The sequence below is a fragment of the Carassius gibelio genome, chromosome B21, assembly GCF_023724105.1.
Source record: "Carassius gibelio isolate Cgi1373 ecotype wild population from Czech Republic chromosome B21, carGib1.2-hapl.c, whole genome shotgun sequence".
In the NCBI taxonomy this organism is placed as follows: Eukaryota; Metazoa; Chordata; class Actinopteri; order Cypriniformes; family Cyprinidae; genus Carassius; species Carassius gibelio.
Window position 1 is genome coordinate 2,800,064 of NC_068416.1, and position 18,337 is coordinate 2,818,400.

At 33.8% G+C, this 18,337-nt stretch overlaps 2 protein-coding genes across 4 annotated transcripts in view; one reads left to right on the forward strand and one right to left on the reverse strand.

The window, feature by feature from the left end:
* slc47a1 (solute carrier family 47 member 1) overlaps positions 1–14,385 on the reverse strand; it is a 34,449-nt gene extending 20,064 nt beyond the window's left edge. Inside the window, exons 1-2 of the mRNA XM_052588236.1 lie at positions 11,509–14,385; positions 5,241–5,342 (exon numbers count right to left, since the gene is read on the reverse strand). Coding sequence (XP_052444196.1) covers positions 5,241–5,342; positions 11,509–11,679 — 273 coding nt within the window. The 5' untranslated portion in view covers positions 11,680–14,385. The remainder of the gene's footprint in view (positions 1–5,240; positions 5,343–11,508) is intronic.
* Positions 14,386–14,479: 94 nt separating this feature from the next.
* On the forward strand, positions 14,480–17,476 carry tmigd1 (transmembrane and immunoglobulin domain containing 1). 3 transcript variants are annotated; one of them, XM_052588218.1, is made up of 6 exons: positions 14,480–14,655; positions 15,086–15,165; positions 15,504–15,698; positions 16,180–16,464; positions 16,576–16,679; positions 16,831–17,476. In XM_052588218.1, exons 2-6 carry the CDS (start codon positions 15,108–15,110, stop codon positions 16,846–16,848), a joined length of 660 nt encoding a protein of 219 aa, XP_052444178.1. In that variant the 5' UTR covers positions 14,480–14,655; positions 15,086–15,107; the 3' UTR covers positions 16,849–17,476. The 3 variants fall into 3 exon arrangements, with proteins under 3 accessions (XP_052444178.1, XP_052444177.1, XP_052444176.1); XM_052588217.1 differs by having other exon boundaries at positions 14,481–14,655; positions 15,414–15,698; XM_052588216.1 differs by having other exon boundaries at positions 14,488–14,655; positions 15,411–15,698.
* The last annotated feature ends 861 nt before the right edge of the window (positions 17,477–18,337 follow it).

Genomic DNA, 18,337 nt, shown 5'->3' on the forward strand with positions numbered 1-18,337 from the left:
AAAACTCAGTGGGGTAATTCAATCTACAAAGTCGTTTTAATAATGCTTATTTGATTATAGCTGGAGATTTTAATGAAACCCCTGACGATGCACGTGATAGATTTCCTAAAAGAACTACCTCTAATTCACATGATAATATTATTTTATGGTTGTGTGAAAATCTTTCAGTGGTAGATGCTTGGCGTTTCTTTAACTCTGGTTTTAGAGGCTTTACTTGGTCGAACAAATCAGGATCACTTAAAGCTAGAAAGCTTTTTCTCATTTCTCATGCTATTTGAAAGATATCCATACTGTCAATCCTCAGTTTGCCCTGTTTGCTGACTACATGTTAATTTATTTGAATCTTGAATCTTAACAGTAAGTTAAATAGAACCAGGGGTTACTGGAAATTTAACAGTTGTCTTTAGGAAGACGCCTATTTTAATGATAGTATAATTCAACTGGCTAATTCTAAGTAATACTCTAGTAATACTGAGAACCCTGGCTCTAGCTGGGAGTTTTTTAAATTTACAGTTAGAGACCTTGCTTTTAATAGAAGTAAGCAAATCAAAAGAGAAAAAAACATTAAAGAATTAGAACTTATTCATAGATTAAGTGTGTTAATGCAGAATGAAAATCCCAGTTAAGAGGATGTGGTAAAAATGAGCACGTCATTTGCAAATTGAAAATATGTACACAGAAACTGCTAAGGTTGCTTTAATACACTCTAGAGCAAAATGGATCGAGAAGGCCGAAAGAAACATTAATTACTTTTTTGCTCTTGAAAAAAGAAATCGTAAAAAGACATATTCTCTCTGCTTTAAACATTAATAGTGTTTTATGTACAGATCCAGGAATGTTTCAACTTTGGTTTACTCTTTTTATAGAAAACTGTACACTTCTGACGAGTTTCTTTTGAGTATTTGTGATAAAATTTCAGGTATTAAGGATGACTTTAAGCAACTTGTAATTCTGGTATCTCTATAGTTGAAATGGAGGATGCACTGAAATCTATGAAGAAGGGAAAATCTCCAGATACTGATGGCTTATCTGTTGAATTTTATTTACATTTTTGGGACATCTTAAAGCAACCTCTGCATAGTTTGTTGAAAGACTGCATTAAAAAAGGAGAGATGACTCCCTCAATGAAGCAGGGTCTTATTTCCTTGATCCCCAATACTGATAAAGACCCACTTTTAATTGAAAACTGGAGACCTATATCACTATTAAATGTTGATTATAAACTACTTGCTTTAATTCTGGCAGTTCGATTAAAATCTGGCCTTAATAGTTGGCGAAACACAAAATGGATTTATGAAAAATAGGCATATTAGCTCTAACATAAGATTAGTTCTTGATCTTATTGATTATTCAGAGAATATTGATTCAGAAGCTATTATAATGTTTTTGGATTTTTATAAAACATTTGATTCCTTAGAACACCAATTTTTGCTTAAATCTCTTAGTCTTTTTGGTTTTGGATGTACTTTTATCAACATGGTGAGCATGCTTTATAATGACATTAACGCTTTAGTTATGGTTGGTTTTCAAACTACTAAACGCTTTAATTGTGACGGGGGAGTGCGCCAAGGTTGCCCCATTTGCCCATTTCTTTTTATGTTAGCCGTTGAATTGTCATCAATTGTTATTTTAAAAAATCCCAGTTTAGAAGGTATTTCTATTTTTGGTAAATAATTTAAAATCTCTCAACTAGCTGATGATACAACTATATTTCTTAAAGACCAAAGTCAAATTCCCCTGTGTATCAATATTATTAATTATTTTTCTGAAGCTTCAGGCTTATATTTAAATGTATCAAAGTGTGAACTATTCTGTCTGTATGACACTCAACAACCTTCGATGCACCATATACCTGTAAAAAACTGTATCAAGTACATGGGGATTTTCCTTACTAAAGATAGATTGCTTTGCCAATTACTTACTTTTTCACATACAAGAAAAAAAAAAATTATTTGCTATAATGGTTCTGTTTGGTACTATGTCCCAACTGCCCCAATTTGTTACAATCTCCAGAGTTTCTTTTAAAATGTAATTTCACCCCTTCTATATTACCAATTTCTCTCTCCAAATTTCACCAACAAGTTTTACTTGCTTGGAAATTGTGTTATGTGCACAATTTTTCTCCCCTCAAAGAAATTCTGTGGAATAATTTTTTCAAGGTTCAATATAATTTTTTATGGATAAGAGGTATGATAGAGGTATTGTTTTTGTTTTGAATTTATTTAAAACTGATGGCAGTATACTGGAATTTATGACTTTGTATAATTTTCCTCTGCCTGCTAGGACTTTCAATTCTGTCATCAAAGCTTTGTCTCCAAGTTATGTGCATTTATTTAAAACACATCTTTTCTTCAATGAGAGAAAAACAATTATGCACAAACTTTTATTGGATGGAGTTAGCCTTATTGATAAAAAATTGAATACTAAACTTATAAAGCTATTGTTACATTACACAGTTTACACATCCCCTCGATGTAAATCTTTCTGGAATATTTTTTTTGACAGTATTCACTGGAAGAGGGTGTGGTTACTCCCAGAGAAATATTGCATGTCTAATTAAATTAGAGATGTACACTTTAAGATTCTTCATAATGTTTATCCAACCAACTCACAAATTGCCTCTTTTGTTGATCTCTCTGACCTCTCTGTGTATTTTTGGGAGAGCTTGGGTTGTTATCTTCCTCACTTTATCAATTATGATTTAAAATTTTAATTGATGGATATGTTTCTCTATTTTTCTGGGAGAGACTATGTTATTGATAGTGTTGTTTATTTCTTTGTGCTGCATTGTAAATTGTTTATTCACAAACACAAAATCTCTTAAAATCTCTTAAACTCACTGATAACAGTAAGAACAACAAGTTTCTTAAGAACTATGTACGTTTTTTTCTTACTTGTTAGAGGAGTCAATTATTGTTTTTATTTATCATTATTATTATTATTTTATTTATATTATTAAATATAATAAACCAAAAATAAAACCTCTTTTGGCCCAGTTCAGGGCCAGTTAAGGGTGATTAACTGGCTGAGATTCAGGCCAGTTATGGCCCATGTGTGGCCCTAGTCTTTAATCCAGTTCTGCGCCACTTCAGGGCTGTCATTCTTTGCTGCACTTGTGCCGAGGGAAAAGTGATTGTGTGGCCTGGATCTGGCCAGAAGACATTTGCTAAAAACTTTACTTTTAAACTTTACCAAGATTCACACTGACATAGGCAGAGAATTGATTTTTCTAACAGGTAGGGTACAAGTGATTTCAAAACATTTCAGCCGGTGTATATATATTGTGAATATATTATTTACCTCATTTAAGATGCATTTGGTAGCCTATTGAGTCAAGCGCTTCATTGTAGTACTACGGTGATATCTCTTAGCGCACAGCACGAGCAGGTCAAACTACAAAGCAGAACATTAATAACTATGACAGGACTGTCACACCCATACCATTATAATGAGACCACCATTATAATAAAACGCCATGAATGTTTAGAATTTAGCTGCCGTGTTTCTGCACATTGTTTCGTGAAGAACACGTCCACAAAAGGAGTTTGCATTCAGAACCGCACAGACACGTTCATTTGCATTCAGGCTCTTTTTGCAGATAGCCTATAAAGTCCAAATATCAACATTATGTTGTATAAATAACGAAGCGAATTCTATTCACCGTCCTTCGGATGAGACGTTAAACCGAGGTCCTGACTCTCTGTGGTCATTAAAAATCCCAGGATGTCTTTCGAAAAGAGTAGAGGCCTCGGCATCCTGGCTAAATTCGCCCATTGGCCTCTGACCATCATGGCCTCCTAACAATCCCCATATCCGCTGATTGGCTTCATCACTCTGTCTCTTCTCCACCAGTAAGCTGGTGTGTGGTGGGCGTTCTGGCGCACTATGGCTGCCGTCGCATCATCCAGGTGGATGCTGCACACTGGTGGTGGATGAGGAGATACCCCCTGTCTATGTAAAGCCCTTTGAGTGCCTAGAAAAGTGCCTAAATAAATGTAAGGAATTATTATTATTATTAATTATTACATGAAATTATGAGTTTAATCCCAATGATTAAAAATGTGCTATATAAATGCTCACTCTACTGGTCATCTTTAGTGCGCGCAGCTCAAAACAGAAATGCTGAACATTAATAACTACTGTCATATAGGCTAACGTTATAATGAGAGCACTTTTGTAAAAAAAAATGTGACTTGTTAGGGTTTCACTAACGTTTAGTGTTGACTATCTTTTAACCTGATAACTGTCAGTCATGTTTTTGAAGATAGACTTGAATGTGCATGATACACACCTAAATTTTTATATTTCATGTCTGAAAACATTTTGTAACATGATTCTGATGTGCCATTTACATGGTAATGCAATGTCTGATTTTAAAATGGGTTTTGAAGGATGAATTTTGAGATTTTATGTTTTCAAGTGATATATAACTTCTGATGATTTCTAAAATGTGATAGAGAAAAAGGCAACAAAGGTCAAAGCTCCTTTTGTAATGTAGATTTCTGAGGGTGCACTCTTGTCATAAATTAATCTATTACTTTTCCTACATAATTTTTAACAAAAAATATTGGTATAATATATATTTGGGAGTCTTAGACCTTTCCAACGATATATAGTTTGTCAAGATTAGATTAAATTTGATTGTAATATAGTATAGTCAACGTAGGCGTCCCGTATACAGGACGGGGTGACATTTAACAGGTTAATCACAACATAAAAACATTATTTACCTCGTTTGGATCTGTGAGGTATTTGATACACATTTTCCCTGTGTTAACATCAGTGATGTTAGTCGAATGTGAATAAATAAAATAAAACAAATATGATAAGATACTGAGGCTTTAGATTTTTCAGTGAAATATATGAGGGTCTTTAGCGTAAGATGGATTTTAACATTTTAAATATAATAATATATTTTATTATCAGAGAGATGTAATATCTGAAAGTAATGTTTTAAAATAAAATAAAATAAAAGTAAACTGACAGAATAACTGTACTTGTCGCTGTCACTGGGGCATTACCTTCAATTCTGTACTGAATTTACTGAATTTCAGGAGAATTACGGCACTAATATACAATCCTACAGGGCAGATAAGGTACAAAAGTGTACATTTTCATTGTTATTCTATTCTATTATTTGAAAGTACTGCCCCATTGGCAATTTTTTGTACCTCTCAAAGTATAGTTTTTGCAAAAAAGTTTTTTCTTCTGACAGATACATTATATGGTGGATGAATTACCGCAGAGGCCAAGGCATATCCAGCCAATTCAGAATTTCCTAGGTGACCACAGAATATCGTGATGACAAATGGCAGTAGAAAGTTTAGGATCCTGGAGATGAGCTGTGGATGATGAAAATGCAGATATCAACAGGGAACATGAGTGTAAAAAAAAAAGAAAACAGATATATTCACCAGTCCTACACTAGACTATTTGAACTCCAGGTTATGCCCATCAAAACCAATATTAGTTTTAATATGAAATAAATACAAAAAATGTCATAAATATCATTTATATGGAAAACAATTCCACTTTTAAAATAAAAACCAAAAATGAATTTATATACACTGTTAAAAATCGCTGTAAAAAAATGGCCAAATTTTGACAATAACATACTGTTTTTCATTTAAACGGTGCATTCTGGGTAATATTTATCATTTTCGAGAAGGTAGCCTGCTGCGATGTATCGTAAATTAACAACATTCAAAGTCGACACTCAGCGGCTGTGTTTCAAATCACACCCTACACCCTCATTCACTATTCCTTACATGAGTTTACTAATATAGTCCACCTGACAGAGAGAATGAAAACTAATGAGTGAATTCAGACACTGATCAACAGCTGCTGTTAACGAGTAGAATCACTGAAGAAAAAAGAAACAAGACAAACACATGAATTACAACTGACTTCAGCCACAGCCTTAGATGAAATCAACTGAAGATTTAAACAATCAACAAACAGCTTTATCAACTTCACTCATTACTAACCAGACTATTTCTATCAGATCAGAGATCAGAGATCAAAAGATCTTACTGAGAATTACAGAGATTTAGATGATAATGTTAGTTTCGTTTAGCATCACCATTGTGGAGATCAGTGTTTGCTTTAGTTGAGCTCCTGACCCTTAACTTTTGTATTTTAAATTTTATTTCATTGCTGTATTTGTGTTTTTATGGTACATCTGTTACAGCAATATTAATGTTAATGGTCAAGTGGTTATGGCTGTTTCTGTCAGGCATTATCTACTAGACTTGCTTAAAGTGTTGCTGTAATAGTCAAATATTAATTTTATTTTGAAATATGTGAGTGAATTACACAATTTTTTTGTTTCTTTAATTTTATGAGAACAAACAATAATGAGATAATCTGAACATATGGATTTAACGACAGTTTGAGTTTTAAATATTTTGGGCAGAGACCGCAACACTCAAAGAGAGACATCAACAATCCGCATATGAATCTCAAAAATGGTGACAATCAAAAGGTTAATGATGCAATGCATGCTGGGTACCAGCACAGGATAAAACTCATCCATGACTCCCAGCATGCATTGCGGCATGAATAAATTATGGTGCTGAATTATTCACTTATTTTCTTCAGTTCTTGTGTGCTTATAATTTTGCTTTTGTCTTAAGTTTAGTAGCATGTATTGTAATGTTCAGAACTTATCTGTTTATTTATTTTGTGGATTGTCACCATTGTTGTGATTCATACGCTGATTATTGATGTTTCTGTCTAAATTTCAGCAAAGGTTTTTTTTTTTTTTTTATGAGCAAAATTTTCTTAACAGTCTTTCATAACTTAAGGCTCAGAAATGTTTCTTATCTTGCTGCAGTATCAATATTCAATAAGATAAGGGACATGGGATTGGAGCAGAAATAATAGTGTTTGTTCTTGTCAATCTATAAACAACAATACCAGCTTTTTTTTCTTCTGTTCATTTCTTTTTTTCTTTTTTTGCAATAACAAGTTCCAAAGATGCATTGTTATAGCATGCAAAAAAAAAAAAAAAAACTCTAGTTGTTGAAAGGTCAGATTCAAGAGCCCAACTAAAGTAAACACTGATCTCCATCATGGTAGTGAAAAAAAAAACACCTAAACCTATTTAACTCTCAATAATATCTTCTGTAGACATCTGACAGAAATAAAGTCAGTCTGGTTAGTAATTTGAATCTGGTGAAGCTGTTTTAGGAGTTGTTTAATCAGATCTTTAGAGATTTGATGAATTATTTTATTTCAATTGATTTCATCTAAGGCAATGGCTCAAGTCAGTTGTAGTCCTTGTGTTTCTCTTTCTTTTAGTAATTTTGTTTGTTAATAGCAGGTGTTCATCACTAATGCTCAATCATCAATTAATCACAGAATTATCTCATTAACTTCACTGATACAGCGTTACTCAAACACTCTGTAGTGTGCACACATTATAAGTGTTCATTTAAAACTGAGGATTTTGTTGTGGGGTTTAAAGGGTTAAAGATTTAAGATGAAGAAAAAACAGCATGAAACATAATTTAACAGTAATAAACTGTAATTAATTTACAGGAAACAAACTGTAGAAAAACAGTTATTTACTGGCACCCCTGCCAGTTTTTCTGCACTGTTAAAAATCGCTGTAAAAAAACGGCCAAATTTCGACAGTAACATACTGTTTTTCAGTAAAACAGTGCATTCTGGGTAATATTCATCGTTTTCGAGAAGGTAGCCTGCTGCTATATATCGTAAATTAACAACGTTCAAAGTCGACACTCAGCGGCTGTGTTTCAAATCACACCATACTCCCTCATTCACTATTCCCTACATGAGTTTACTAATATAGTCCACCTAACAGAGAGAATGAAAACTAATGAGTGAATTCAGACAATGATCAACAGCTGCTGTTAATGAGTAGAATCACTGAAGAAAAAAGAAACAAGACAAACACAAGAAATACAACTGACTTCAGCCACATCTTTAGATGAAATCAACTGAAGATTTAAACAATCAACAAACAGCTTTATCAACTTCACTCATTACTAACCGGACTGACTTTATTTCTATCAGATCAGAGATCAGAGATCAAAAGATCTTATTGAGAATTACAGAGGTGTAGATGATAATCTTAGTTTCGTTTAGCATCACCATTGTGGAGATCAGTGTTTGCTTTAGTTGGGCTCCTGACCCTTGACTTTTGTACTTCAACTTTTGTTTCATTGCTATATTTGTATCTTTATGATACATCTATTACAGCAATATTAATCTTGATGATCAAGTGATTATGACTGTTTCTGTCAGGCATGATCTACTAGACTGACTTGTTGTTATAATAGTCAAATAATAATTTGGTGTTGAAATATGTGAGTGAATAACACTTTTCTTTTGTTTGTTTCTTCAAATTTATAAGATTGAACGGTAATGTGATTATCTGGATATGGATTTTTGAGCTTTAAATATTTTGGGCAGCAGTCCTCACAACACTGAAAGAGAGACATCAACAATCAGCATATTAATCTCAACAATGGTGACAATCAAAAGGTTTATGATGCAATGCATGCTGGGTACCAGCACAGGATAAAACTCATCCATGACTCCCAGCATGCATTGCGGCATGAATAAATTATGCCACTGAATTGTTCACTTATTTTCTTGAATTCTTATGTGCTTATCATTTTGCATTTGTTTTAAGTTTTAGTAGCATGTGTTGTGATGTTCAGAACTGATCTGTTCATTTATTTTATGGATTGTCACCATTGCTGTGATTCATACGCTGATTCTTGATGTTTCTGTCTAAATTTCAGCAAAGGTTTTTTTTTTTATTATGAGTGAAATTTTCTTAACAGTCTTTTATAACTTATGGCTCAGCAGTGTTCCTTATGCTGTAGTATCAATAAGAGAAGAGACATGGGATTAGATCAGAAATAATAGTATTTGTTCTTGTCAATCTATAAACAACATCAGATTTTTTTGCTTCTGTGTACTTTTGTTTTGCTATAACAGGTTCCAAAGGCGCATTGTTATAGCATGTAAAAAAAAAAAAAAAAAAAAAACCTTAATTGTTGAAAAGTCACGTTCAAGAGCCCAACTAAAGTAAACACTGATCTCCATCATGGTAGTGAAAAAAACACCTAAACCTATTTAACTCTCCATAAGTTCTTCTGTAGACATCTGACAGAAATAAAGTCAGTCTGGTAAGTAATGTGAATCTGGTGAAGCTGTTTTAGTAGTTGTTTAATCAGATCTTGAGAGATTTGATGTATTCTTTTATTCAGTTGATTTCATCTAAGGCTGTGGTTGAAGTAATTTGTAGTTCTTGTGTTTCTCTTTGCTTCAGTGATTCTGCAGGTGTTTATCACTAATGCTCAATCATCAATTAATCACCGAATTATCTCATTAACTTCACTGATTCGGTGTTACTCTAACACTCTGTAGTGTGCACACATTATAAGTGTTCATTTAAAACTGAGGATTTTCTTGTGGGGTTTAAAGGGTTAAAGATTTAAGATGAAGAAAAAACAGCATTGAACATAATTTAACAGTAATAAACTGTAATTAATTTACAGGAAACAAACTGTAGAAAAACAGTTATTTACTGGCACCCCTGCTGCCAGTAAATGACTGTTTTTCTACTGTTTCTTGCCGTAAATAAATGTTTGCCAGCAAAAAAAGTGTTTTTCTACAGTTTGTTGCCGTTAAGTCAAGGAAAAACAGTAATATACTGTAAAATGTAAACGTCAGATTTACCAAATGAAAAAAAAAGTTAATTTAACTAAAATATTTGTAAACATCCATAGAAAAATTAGGCAAAGTCATACACTGATAATGAGAGTAAATACTGAACTTGACTGTATTAATGTGTGTTTGCACAAGAGAGATCGTTTAGTTTAATGTAGTTTGGTTGTTCACCATTGTGCTGGAGAGTAGAGCCTGTGCTTCAGTCAATGATGAGCCACAAATTCTGATCTTCTGCTGCTTTATATAAACACAGTAAATGTGGAGTCGCCGATACAGTGATGATCTCTGTGTTAAGTACTTCAGCACATACATGTGTGCTATAGCTGACAATGAGCTACAGTGATTTGAGTAAAAGTCATGTATTTAGTTACTTTATTACTGCACATTAAGTGTTTGCATCGTTATATTAAGAAATATTCCTTCTCAGTGGACTCAAATGAAATAAGTTCATAGTACTAACATCGTAGGAATGCTAGTTTTAAAAACTCGAACTGTTTGAAGCAGTGGGAGTGGAGTTAATTTCCATGGTAGAATTTACGGTAAAATACTGTTAAGAAATAGGAGCGGTAAATTAATGGTTAAGAGCTGTAAATTAACAGTACTTTACTGGCACCCCTGCTGCCAGAAAATTACTGTTATTTAACGGCAAATTTTTTTACAGTGTGCAGTTTGTTGCCGTAAATTAACGGTTGCCAGCAAAAAAAGTGTTTTTCTACAGTTTGTTGCCGTTAAGTCAAGGAAAAACAGTAATATACTGTAAAATGTAAATGTCAGGATTACCAAATGAAAAAAAGTTAATTTAACTAAAATATTTGTGAACATCCATACAAAAAAAATATGCAAAATCATACACTGATAAAGAGCGTAAATACTGAACTCAACTGTATTAGTGTGTGTTTGCATAAGAGAGATCTGTTAGTTTAATGTAGTTTTGTCGTTCACCATTGTGCTGGAGAGTAGAGCCTGTGCTTCAGTCAATGATGAGCCACAAATTCTGATCTTTTGTTGCTTTATATAAAGACAGTAAATGTGGATTCTCCTGATACAGTGGTGATCTCTGTGTTAAGTATTTCAGCACATATGTGTGAGCTGCAGTGATCTGAGTAAAAGTCATGCATTTGGTTACTTTACTATTACACATAAAGTGTTTGCAGTTTTATATTAAGAAATATTCCTTCTCAGTGGACTCAAATGAAAGAAGTTCATAGTACTATCATCATAGGAATGCTACTTTTTAAACTCGAACTGTTTGAAGCAGTGGGAGTGGAGTTAATTTCCATGGTAGAATTTACGGTAAAATACTGTCAGAAAATAAGAGTGGTAAATTAATGGTTGAAAGCTGTAAATTAAAAGTACTTTACTGGCACCCCTGCTGCCAGTAAATTACTGTTATTTAACGGCACAATTTTTTACAGTATACTGTGTATGTGTTGGGATATGTTTTTAAAGGTTTTTTTATGGTTAATTTTATTTATTTATTTATTGAAACAGACAAGGATAACAAAAAATCAAGAATTACCAAAAGTGAGGGACAGACCACAGAAATTCACTTTGACTCTCAGACAAGCACTCTTCACAACTATTAAACAGGAGCCATCATTTACATCATCATCAATTATAAAAAAGAAAAAGAAAATACTATACTAACTCCAACAGTAACTTAAGTTACAGACATAGGTTAAAACCAACCATCACCCCATAACCAGATTTAGCTGGCAAAGCTTTTGTATTTAAAGTTTAATGTGAGTTGCAGCACTTGTGGAGTACATGGAAGAGACATGGAACAAAAAGAGGACTCACCAGGGGCCCTGACAGGCGCAGGACATGGTTGAGCTCCTCTCTGTAGGCCAGGGGAACCCAGCGACGCACACGACTGCAGCAGAAGAGTTTAGAACTAGGTGCTGTTGTTTCTGTGATTTGTTCATGGCTTGCCAGGGGCCCGCAAGCCTCAGGCATACCAGCTTTATCCATTCAGCCGTTGAGTGCAAGAAAATAAGAGAAAAGAATGAAGAGAGAGTGGGAATAAAATAACAGAGTAAAAATAATAAAAGCAATATAGGAATGAGACAGCTTCTCTCCAGCAGTGATTTTTCCAAAAATGTTGTTATCAGTCCATGGAGGCAGAAACAATCAAATAGTGCTGAGACCCTGATTAAGTAACCTACTGCCTTCAGTCACTGAGGGAGCCCAAGAGAGGCAGGTCACAAGCAAGCTCTTTATTATTCCCTGTAGCGATTACAGCAGCTCTTTGGGGGCTGTAAGGGGCAGGTTAGCCTTTCATACTTCTTAAACGCAGCGGTAATCTTATCAGGAATGCCTGTGTAAATAACAGATTGCTGTTCCTTTGAGGAACCCATGTTAGAGCATTGCTTTCTAAGTTGTCAGCTTTTTAATGCAGCATAATGAGCAGAAAAAGCTTTACTTTGGGAAAGATGATCCATAAAGAGGTCTTTAACATGTAAATTTGGAGTTAAGTAAATTATATACTTGCTAAACCACGTCTAGACTGTTAAGGTTTGAATCCCACAAGGATCATATTTGTTAGAAAATTTTTGTGTAGTATAAAATGTGTTTTAATGTTTGGCAAACTAAATCACTTAGATCACCTAAAAATCCTTATTTGTAATATACAGGCACATAACCTCTTGGTAGCTTGCCATGGATCTCCAGCACAAGAAGTCATGGTTGGCATATCACACGCAACCTTTGGTCATTAACTTGCCCATTCAGTAAAACAGTAATGCTTAACCTCTGTCAACCTAGTCTTACACAACCTGTGCTGATTATTTACTAAACTAGACTCTTTGTAACTATTCAAAAAAGTGTGTTCATATATTATTAAAGCTACATGTTTGTTACTGAACAAAGATTCATAATGTAATGAGATATAATATTAATAATAAAATTGCTTTAAGAATCTTTAAAAAATAAAGAAAAAATAAATTTGTAATTATTGTATGTAAAGAAACATTTAATATTCTGCATAAAAAAATAAAAATAATAATAATAACTTGTTAGGATCTAACGTACAAAATGTGCAAAAGTCTTTATTTGTGTGTTCTAAGTCATGCACAGTATGTATGTACATCTCTGTGGGTAGCAAATTAGAACAACCTTTAGCCTTTCCTTTGCAAGTTATCCATTTCTTATCTGATATGCAGTAAGAAATGCTAAAGACTGAAAGGCGGAATGGGAGGGAATAGAAGGAATGAACTAACATGCAATACATTTTTTTTTTATCTTCGCTTATACAAATGCTTGCCACATACAGTATGAATGAATGCATACATAAAGTACATGTATAGTATGATCTGACATGAATACACTCACATTTTTAAGCAAAGACAGTCAATTATGTGTTTATGTATGTGTAATAATGTCTCTTTTGACATGTTCTCAAATTCTTTCCTCTGAATGTTCATGCATCAACCTTTGACGCTGATTCAGTAACTGCATTCTATAGTGCATATTGATGCTGTTCAAGCATAAATAAAATTTTATATGTTATGACAAAAAAGACAAATTATTAGTGGGAAAATAATAAAGTTAAATTTAAAACTGATTTGACAAGTTTAAAACTCACTAATAAAACAAACTAATTATTCAAACTGATGATGTGACTCTTTGTACAGAGGGTCACATGTTCCTGCCTCCTTTGAAGATGTTCTTTTTATCATTCTCAAATTACGATAAATAATAACTTATATACAAATTATACAAATAACTAAGTGCACTTAACCTTAGTATTATTTGTGTGTTTATGTGTGTCTGTGTGTGTGTGTGTGTGTGTGTCTGTGTGTGTGTGTGAGAGAGAGAGAGAGAGAGAGAGCAATACATCAGTCAAATTTTTATTTTATCATTAACATCATTAGCTTACAATGGTCAAACTGGGCCCCCTGGTGGATAATAATCAGTGCCTGCCCATCGTTATATTATGTAAAAACCCTAATGCATGTTTTAACCAAAGAGTTTAGATATTTTTCCTATTTAAAACTTGATTCTTCTGTAGTTACATCGTGAGATTTTCTAGGCTGATATGGCTAAGAACTATACACTCATTCATCACCTATACACTACGGCGTAATAACCAATGAACTTTGTTGACATACCACAGGTGTAGTAGGTGCTGTGATATAATGCATTTATGTGATATTATGTGATATTATGTAGTTGCAGCAATACAGGAACTATTTTTAGGCACTGCATAATATCACTGCATCTGCTGAACCCATGTGGCAGCAAAATTCGTTGAGTTTTAAATAAGAAATATATCGAAACTCTCTGGTAATTTTTGAGTGAGATGCTTACGGTCTAATAAGATTCAATGAACAATGCTAAGCTAAGCTAAATGTGCTACTGCCAGACCTGGAGATGGATTAACCGGATTTCGAAAATGGTAGAGGAGTTGAAAATGAGCCTATTTTCAGAAATAGTCTAATGTTCCTTTTAGATAACAGTATTTCTATCAAATTTTATTTTACTGTAACATTATTTGCAGTACAAAAAAAATAAAAATAAAACATTACCCTGTGTCACCTTCACTCAACACAGATATCACATACAGTTTAAACACTGAAAGAATTTATGATTCACTTGGGTTGGGTTATATATATTTATATTTAATGCTTTTGGCATTGCCATCCATTATAGGACATTCAATTTGTCTTATCACAAATGTTTTATGAATGTGAGATTATATCTTTATAGGATTTCTCTCTTTTCATCCTTCCAATTCCTTCTGGAGAGATAGAGATGACACTTCAGCCATTCAGCCTATTTTTGCACAACACTAAAAGGTCTGTGACCGTGAGGGGAGGTGATTTCAATTCCTGTTAAGTGCAGTAAAGTGACATAATATAAAGCATTGGAGTGAAGACACAAGCCTCTCTAGCCTTCATGCAACCTTTGGATTTGGCATTTTCCAGAGAACTGTCGCACAAAGCTTTGGTAAGTAAATAGTACTCAAAAGTTGCTATGAATTTCTGAGAACGCATTTAAGATTTCACATTTTCTATTAAATGACTTTGCAACTGCCAGAAATGATTAAAAGCATAGTGTACACTGAAAAATGTAAAATCTTGCAATGATTTACTTACCCTCATGTTGTCCAAAACTTGTATATATATATTATATATATATATGTTACGGTCCGCGATCTTTTGTGCTGTGTTTTTTTTTCTCCATTTTCACTCTCATGCTCTCAGGTACCACCTTCCTTGGATTCTGCAAGGAATATTAGATTATATATATATTAGATTATTTTCTTAAATATTTCTGGCAAGATATTAATTTATTTATTCAGTTCCATAAATCATTCCATAAATAAGACTTTCTTATACATTTTCCAGACTTGTTTAGATATCTTTTTGTTATTCAGGATATCTGGCAGATGTTCAAAGATGAAAGTATCTGTTAGTGTTTCTTTGTTCCTGATGTGCCTTGTCAGTCAAGTAAAAGGTAATGTATTACTACATTTTCAAAGTCTCATGCTTCAAAGGAGATCCAAATACTGCTTGTTCTAACATTTCACCAAATGTTGTTTAGTATATCAAAACAGAAAGAGTGTTTTAACCTTTAGAGTATAATTATATATTTAACCTGATTATTATTATAGGACATATACAGGGTATTAACCAGTACTGCAACAGTTTTAGTTTCTTATGCCTGAACGAATTGCTCAATAGTTAATTTTTTCTAAACAGCAGTCACCATTGAGTCATGTCCACTTGCCACCGGGAACTTGCTTCGGACAGAGATTGAGAAAACTCTCACTCTGACTTGTATTATTGATGAAGGTATTGACCCATCCAACCAAAATGAATTGCAGTGGTTCCGCAACGGTGTCCAGGTGAACCTGGCAGAAGAAAACCGCCGGTCCAGAAGTAGTCTGTGCGTACAGCCTGTCACTAAAGAGGACAATGGAGCTGTCTTTATCTGTCAGCTGAAGGCTGATGCAAGTGTAAACAGCTCCATCGAGTTTGACGTCCAGTGTAAGTTTAATGTTACTTGGGGGAATATAAGTAAACTAAAACATTGGTATACATTTAATTTCTGTTCTGCAGTTTCAGCATGAACTCCGCAAGGAATCTATTTTCATTAAATGCACATTGTTATATGTTAAGGAATGTTAAGGTTATATCCATTTTTACAACTTCATTGTGACAATGGGCCTCTAAACCCTAAACAGTGTTACAGTTTAAACAATAAACATGCTTTAAATTAGTTATTAATGAAAGTGTTTTAAACTAACTTTGAAACTTTAAATGGGCCTTGGATTGGAATCTGGACCATTTCTCAAAAATAAACTAGAATGGAACTGAGCCAAACTCTTGTGATGAATATGCTGTTGCAATATGTGAGTGGCTGGTGAAAAATTGCTGGTTTTTAACTTTGGATGTTGGCAAAATAAAATAGTAAGCAGAATTGTCGAGCACTGTTTTATTTTAAGCTTTGAATGCCATTATATTACAGATCCCCCAGACCTTAATGACACTAAGGAAGTATTTGTTGAAGAAACAAGTGATGTTGTTCTGTCCTGTGATGTCCGTGCCAACCCACCAGTAACTGTGGCTTGGAAAAAGGATGGTGAAGTTCTGGATCTGACCTCTGGCAGTTACATAACAACTAATAATGGCATTAATGCTAGGTTATCAATCACAAAAACTAAGCGTGATGTACATCAAGGAACGTACACATGTGAAGTTAATTCATCTGTCTATGGAATTATGGGCAGGACCTTTACTGTTATGGTTCAAGGTTTGTTGTCCTGTTTTATCCTTATTTGAACTTTGATGTTTTGTAGTCTGTTTTACTTTTATAAATTATATTACATTTTTGAAAGGTATATTCAACTTTCTTTTCCCTTAGATAAAGTGCTAAGGTTCCCTGTAGGACCCACAATTGCTGGAGTGGTGGTGGTTTTATGTACAATTGTATTCGCACTCATTTCTAGAAGGAATAAAATTATTAAGGTAAGTCAGCTTCAGTTTTGATTAAAAAAAATAAAAAATAAAAAAAGACAGTGGCCATGTCTAAAATAAAAGTTGTTTATATTACTTTTTTTTTTTTGCCTTAAACTATTGAAACAAATTAAAAAGGCTTTGTCTTTTTGGTGTCCTATAGTGCATTAAACCAAACTGAACATCTCCACATGGAATTCTCAAGAATTCAAACCACAGCTATTTGAGATGTTAAGCATGGAGAAGATCATTACTGGACTTCAAAATGGGACACCAATCTTAAATAAAAATTTGAACAAAAAACAAACATCTCCTTTCATTCCTGCTTAGAACCCTTTGTTTTTTTATTGTTAAATTAGAATGTGAATAGATGTCTGTTAAACAAATCTTTATTGTGATTTTTTTGTTTTTTTGTTGATGATTTCATTGTGTGTTTCTTCTCGGATTCCAAGGTTATTGAGCAATTGCATTAAAAAAGACTTTATATTTTGTCTCTGAGCCAGCAAAGACACACCTAAATTGATGGGTGCATTTGTTAGCGACAGTAAAACAATCTCATTAAAGTGAATTGCAGGATATTTTACATTCTCAGGGGCAAGATTTTTATTGCATAAATTGGCCTGTTAAGTGTACTTAGAAGTCATTAACCTTTAACCATCCACTTAGATCATAAGCAATATGTGGTTGTAATCATAAAGAAATGTTCCATTTTATTCTAATAAGGTTTAGGTAGGCTATTTTCACTGTTTGCATTGTACATTGCATGTCAAGTTAAATGCTGAGACAAATAAAAATTGTATAATATTTCAGATTTGTTGAACAGACCTAACTGCACATTTAGAATGTTTCCTTTCTCTGACGTACCAATTTCAGGGTTGCTCGGTGCAAAACATTTTTTTAAACGTAAATGGTAGTGCACTGAACACTGTTCTAATGGCGCAAGAGCTGCAACTATGGTAGCTGAGAAGGCCATTATTTGTGTTCTTTTTGAAGAATTTTCAGAGCCTGATGAAATCGGTATTAATACTTGTTTAATACTGCAAAATATGCTCAATGTTACAGTCACTGCCCCCTTGTGACGATTCGTGTACCAGAGAGACACAGGAGAGAGTAGATCCAATTGCAGATGTTTATTGTACAAGGGTAATCCAAATCGTAGTCGAACAAGCCAAGGTCAAAGCCAAAACAGACAGTCCAAAATAAACAAACAAAAAACAAAGAAGGGAACAGGAAAGGGAACTCGGAAGACGAGAGGTTAGGTTGAATCTCGGAAGATGAGAAGACGAAGGAGAATCTCGGATGACGAGAAGACTGATAACACGAAGGGTAAGGACTCAATACAAACAACAGGAAAAGACTGGTATTTATAGGGAGGCTAATGACAATAAAGTTACTGCACCTGATGCAATTAACAGGAGTGCAATTACTGTGAAGACAGGACCAGACTAGAGGAATTTTAGTGCCTAGGGTGAAGTGCCTAAGGGGAAGTGAGCCCACTAGTGGACACCCAGGGAAACAGAGACTAGACAGTGTGACACCTTGCCGTCCAGAATAAAAGCGAACATCCCAATCGAGTGAAGGGATGTGGTTCCTAATTATTGTGAGCCAACGTGAAGGATAATCCACTTCTTACCTTCAAGACTGTGTTATGATCTATATGACCATATTAT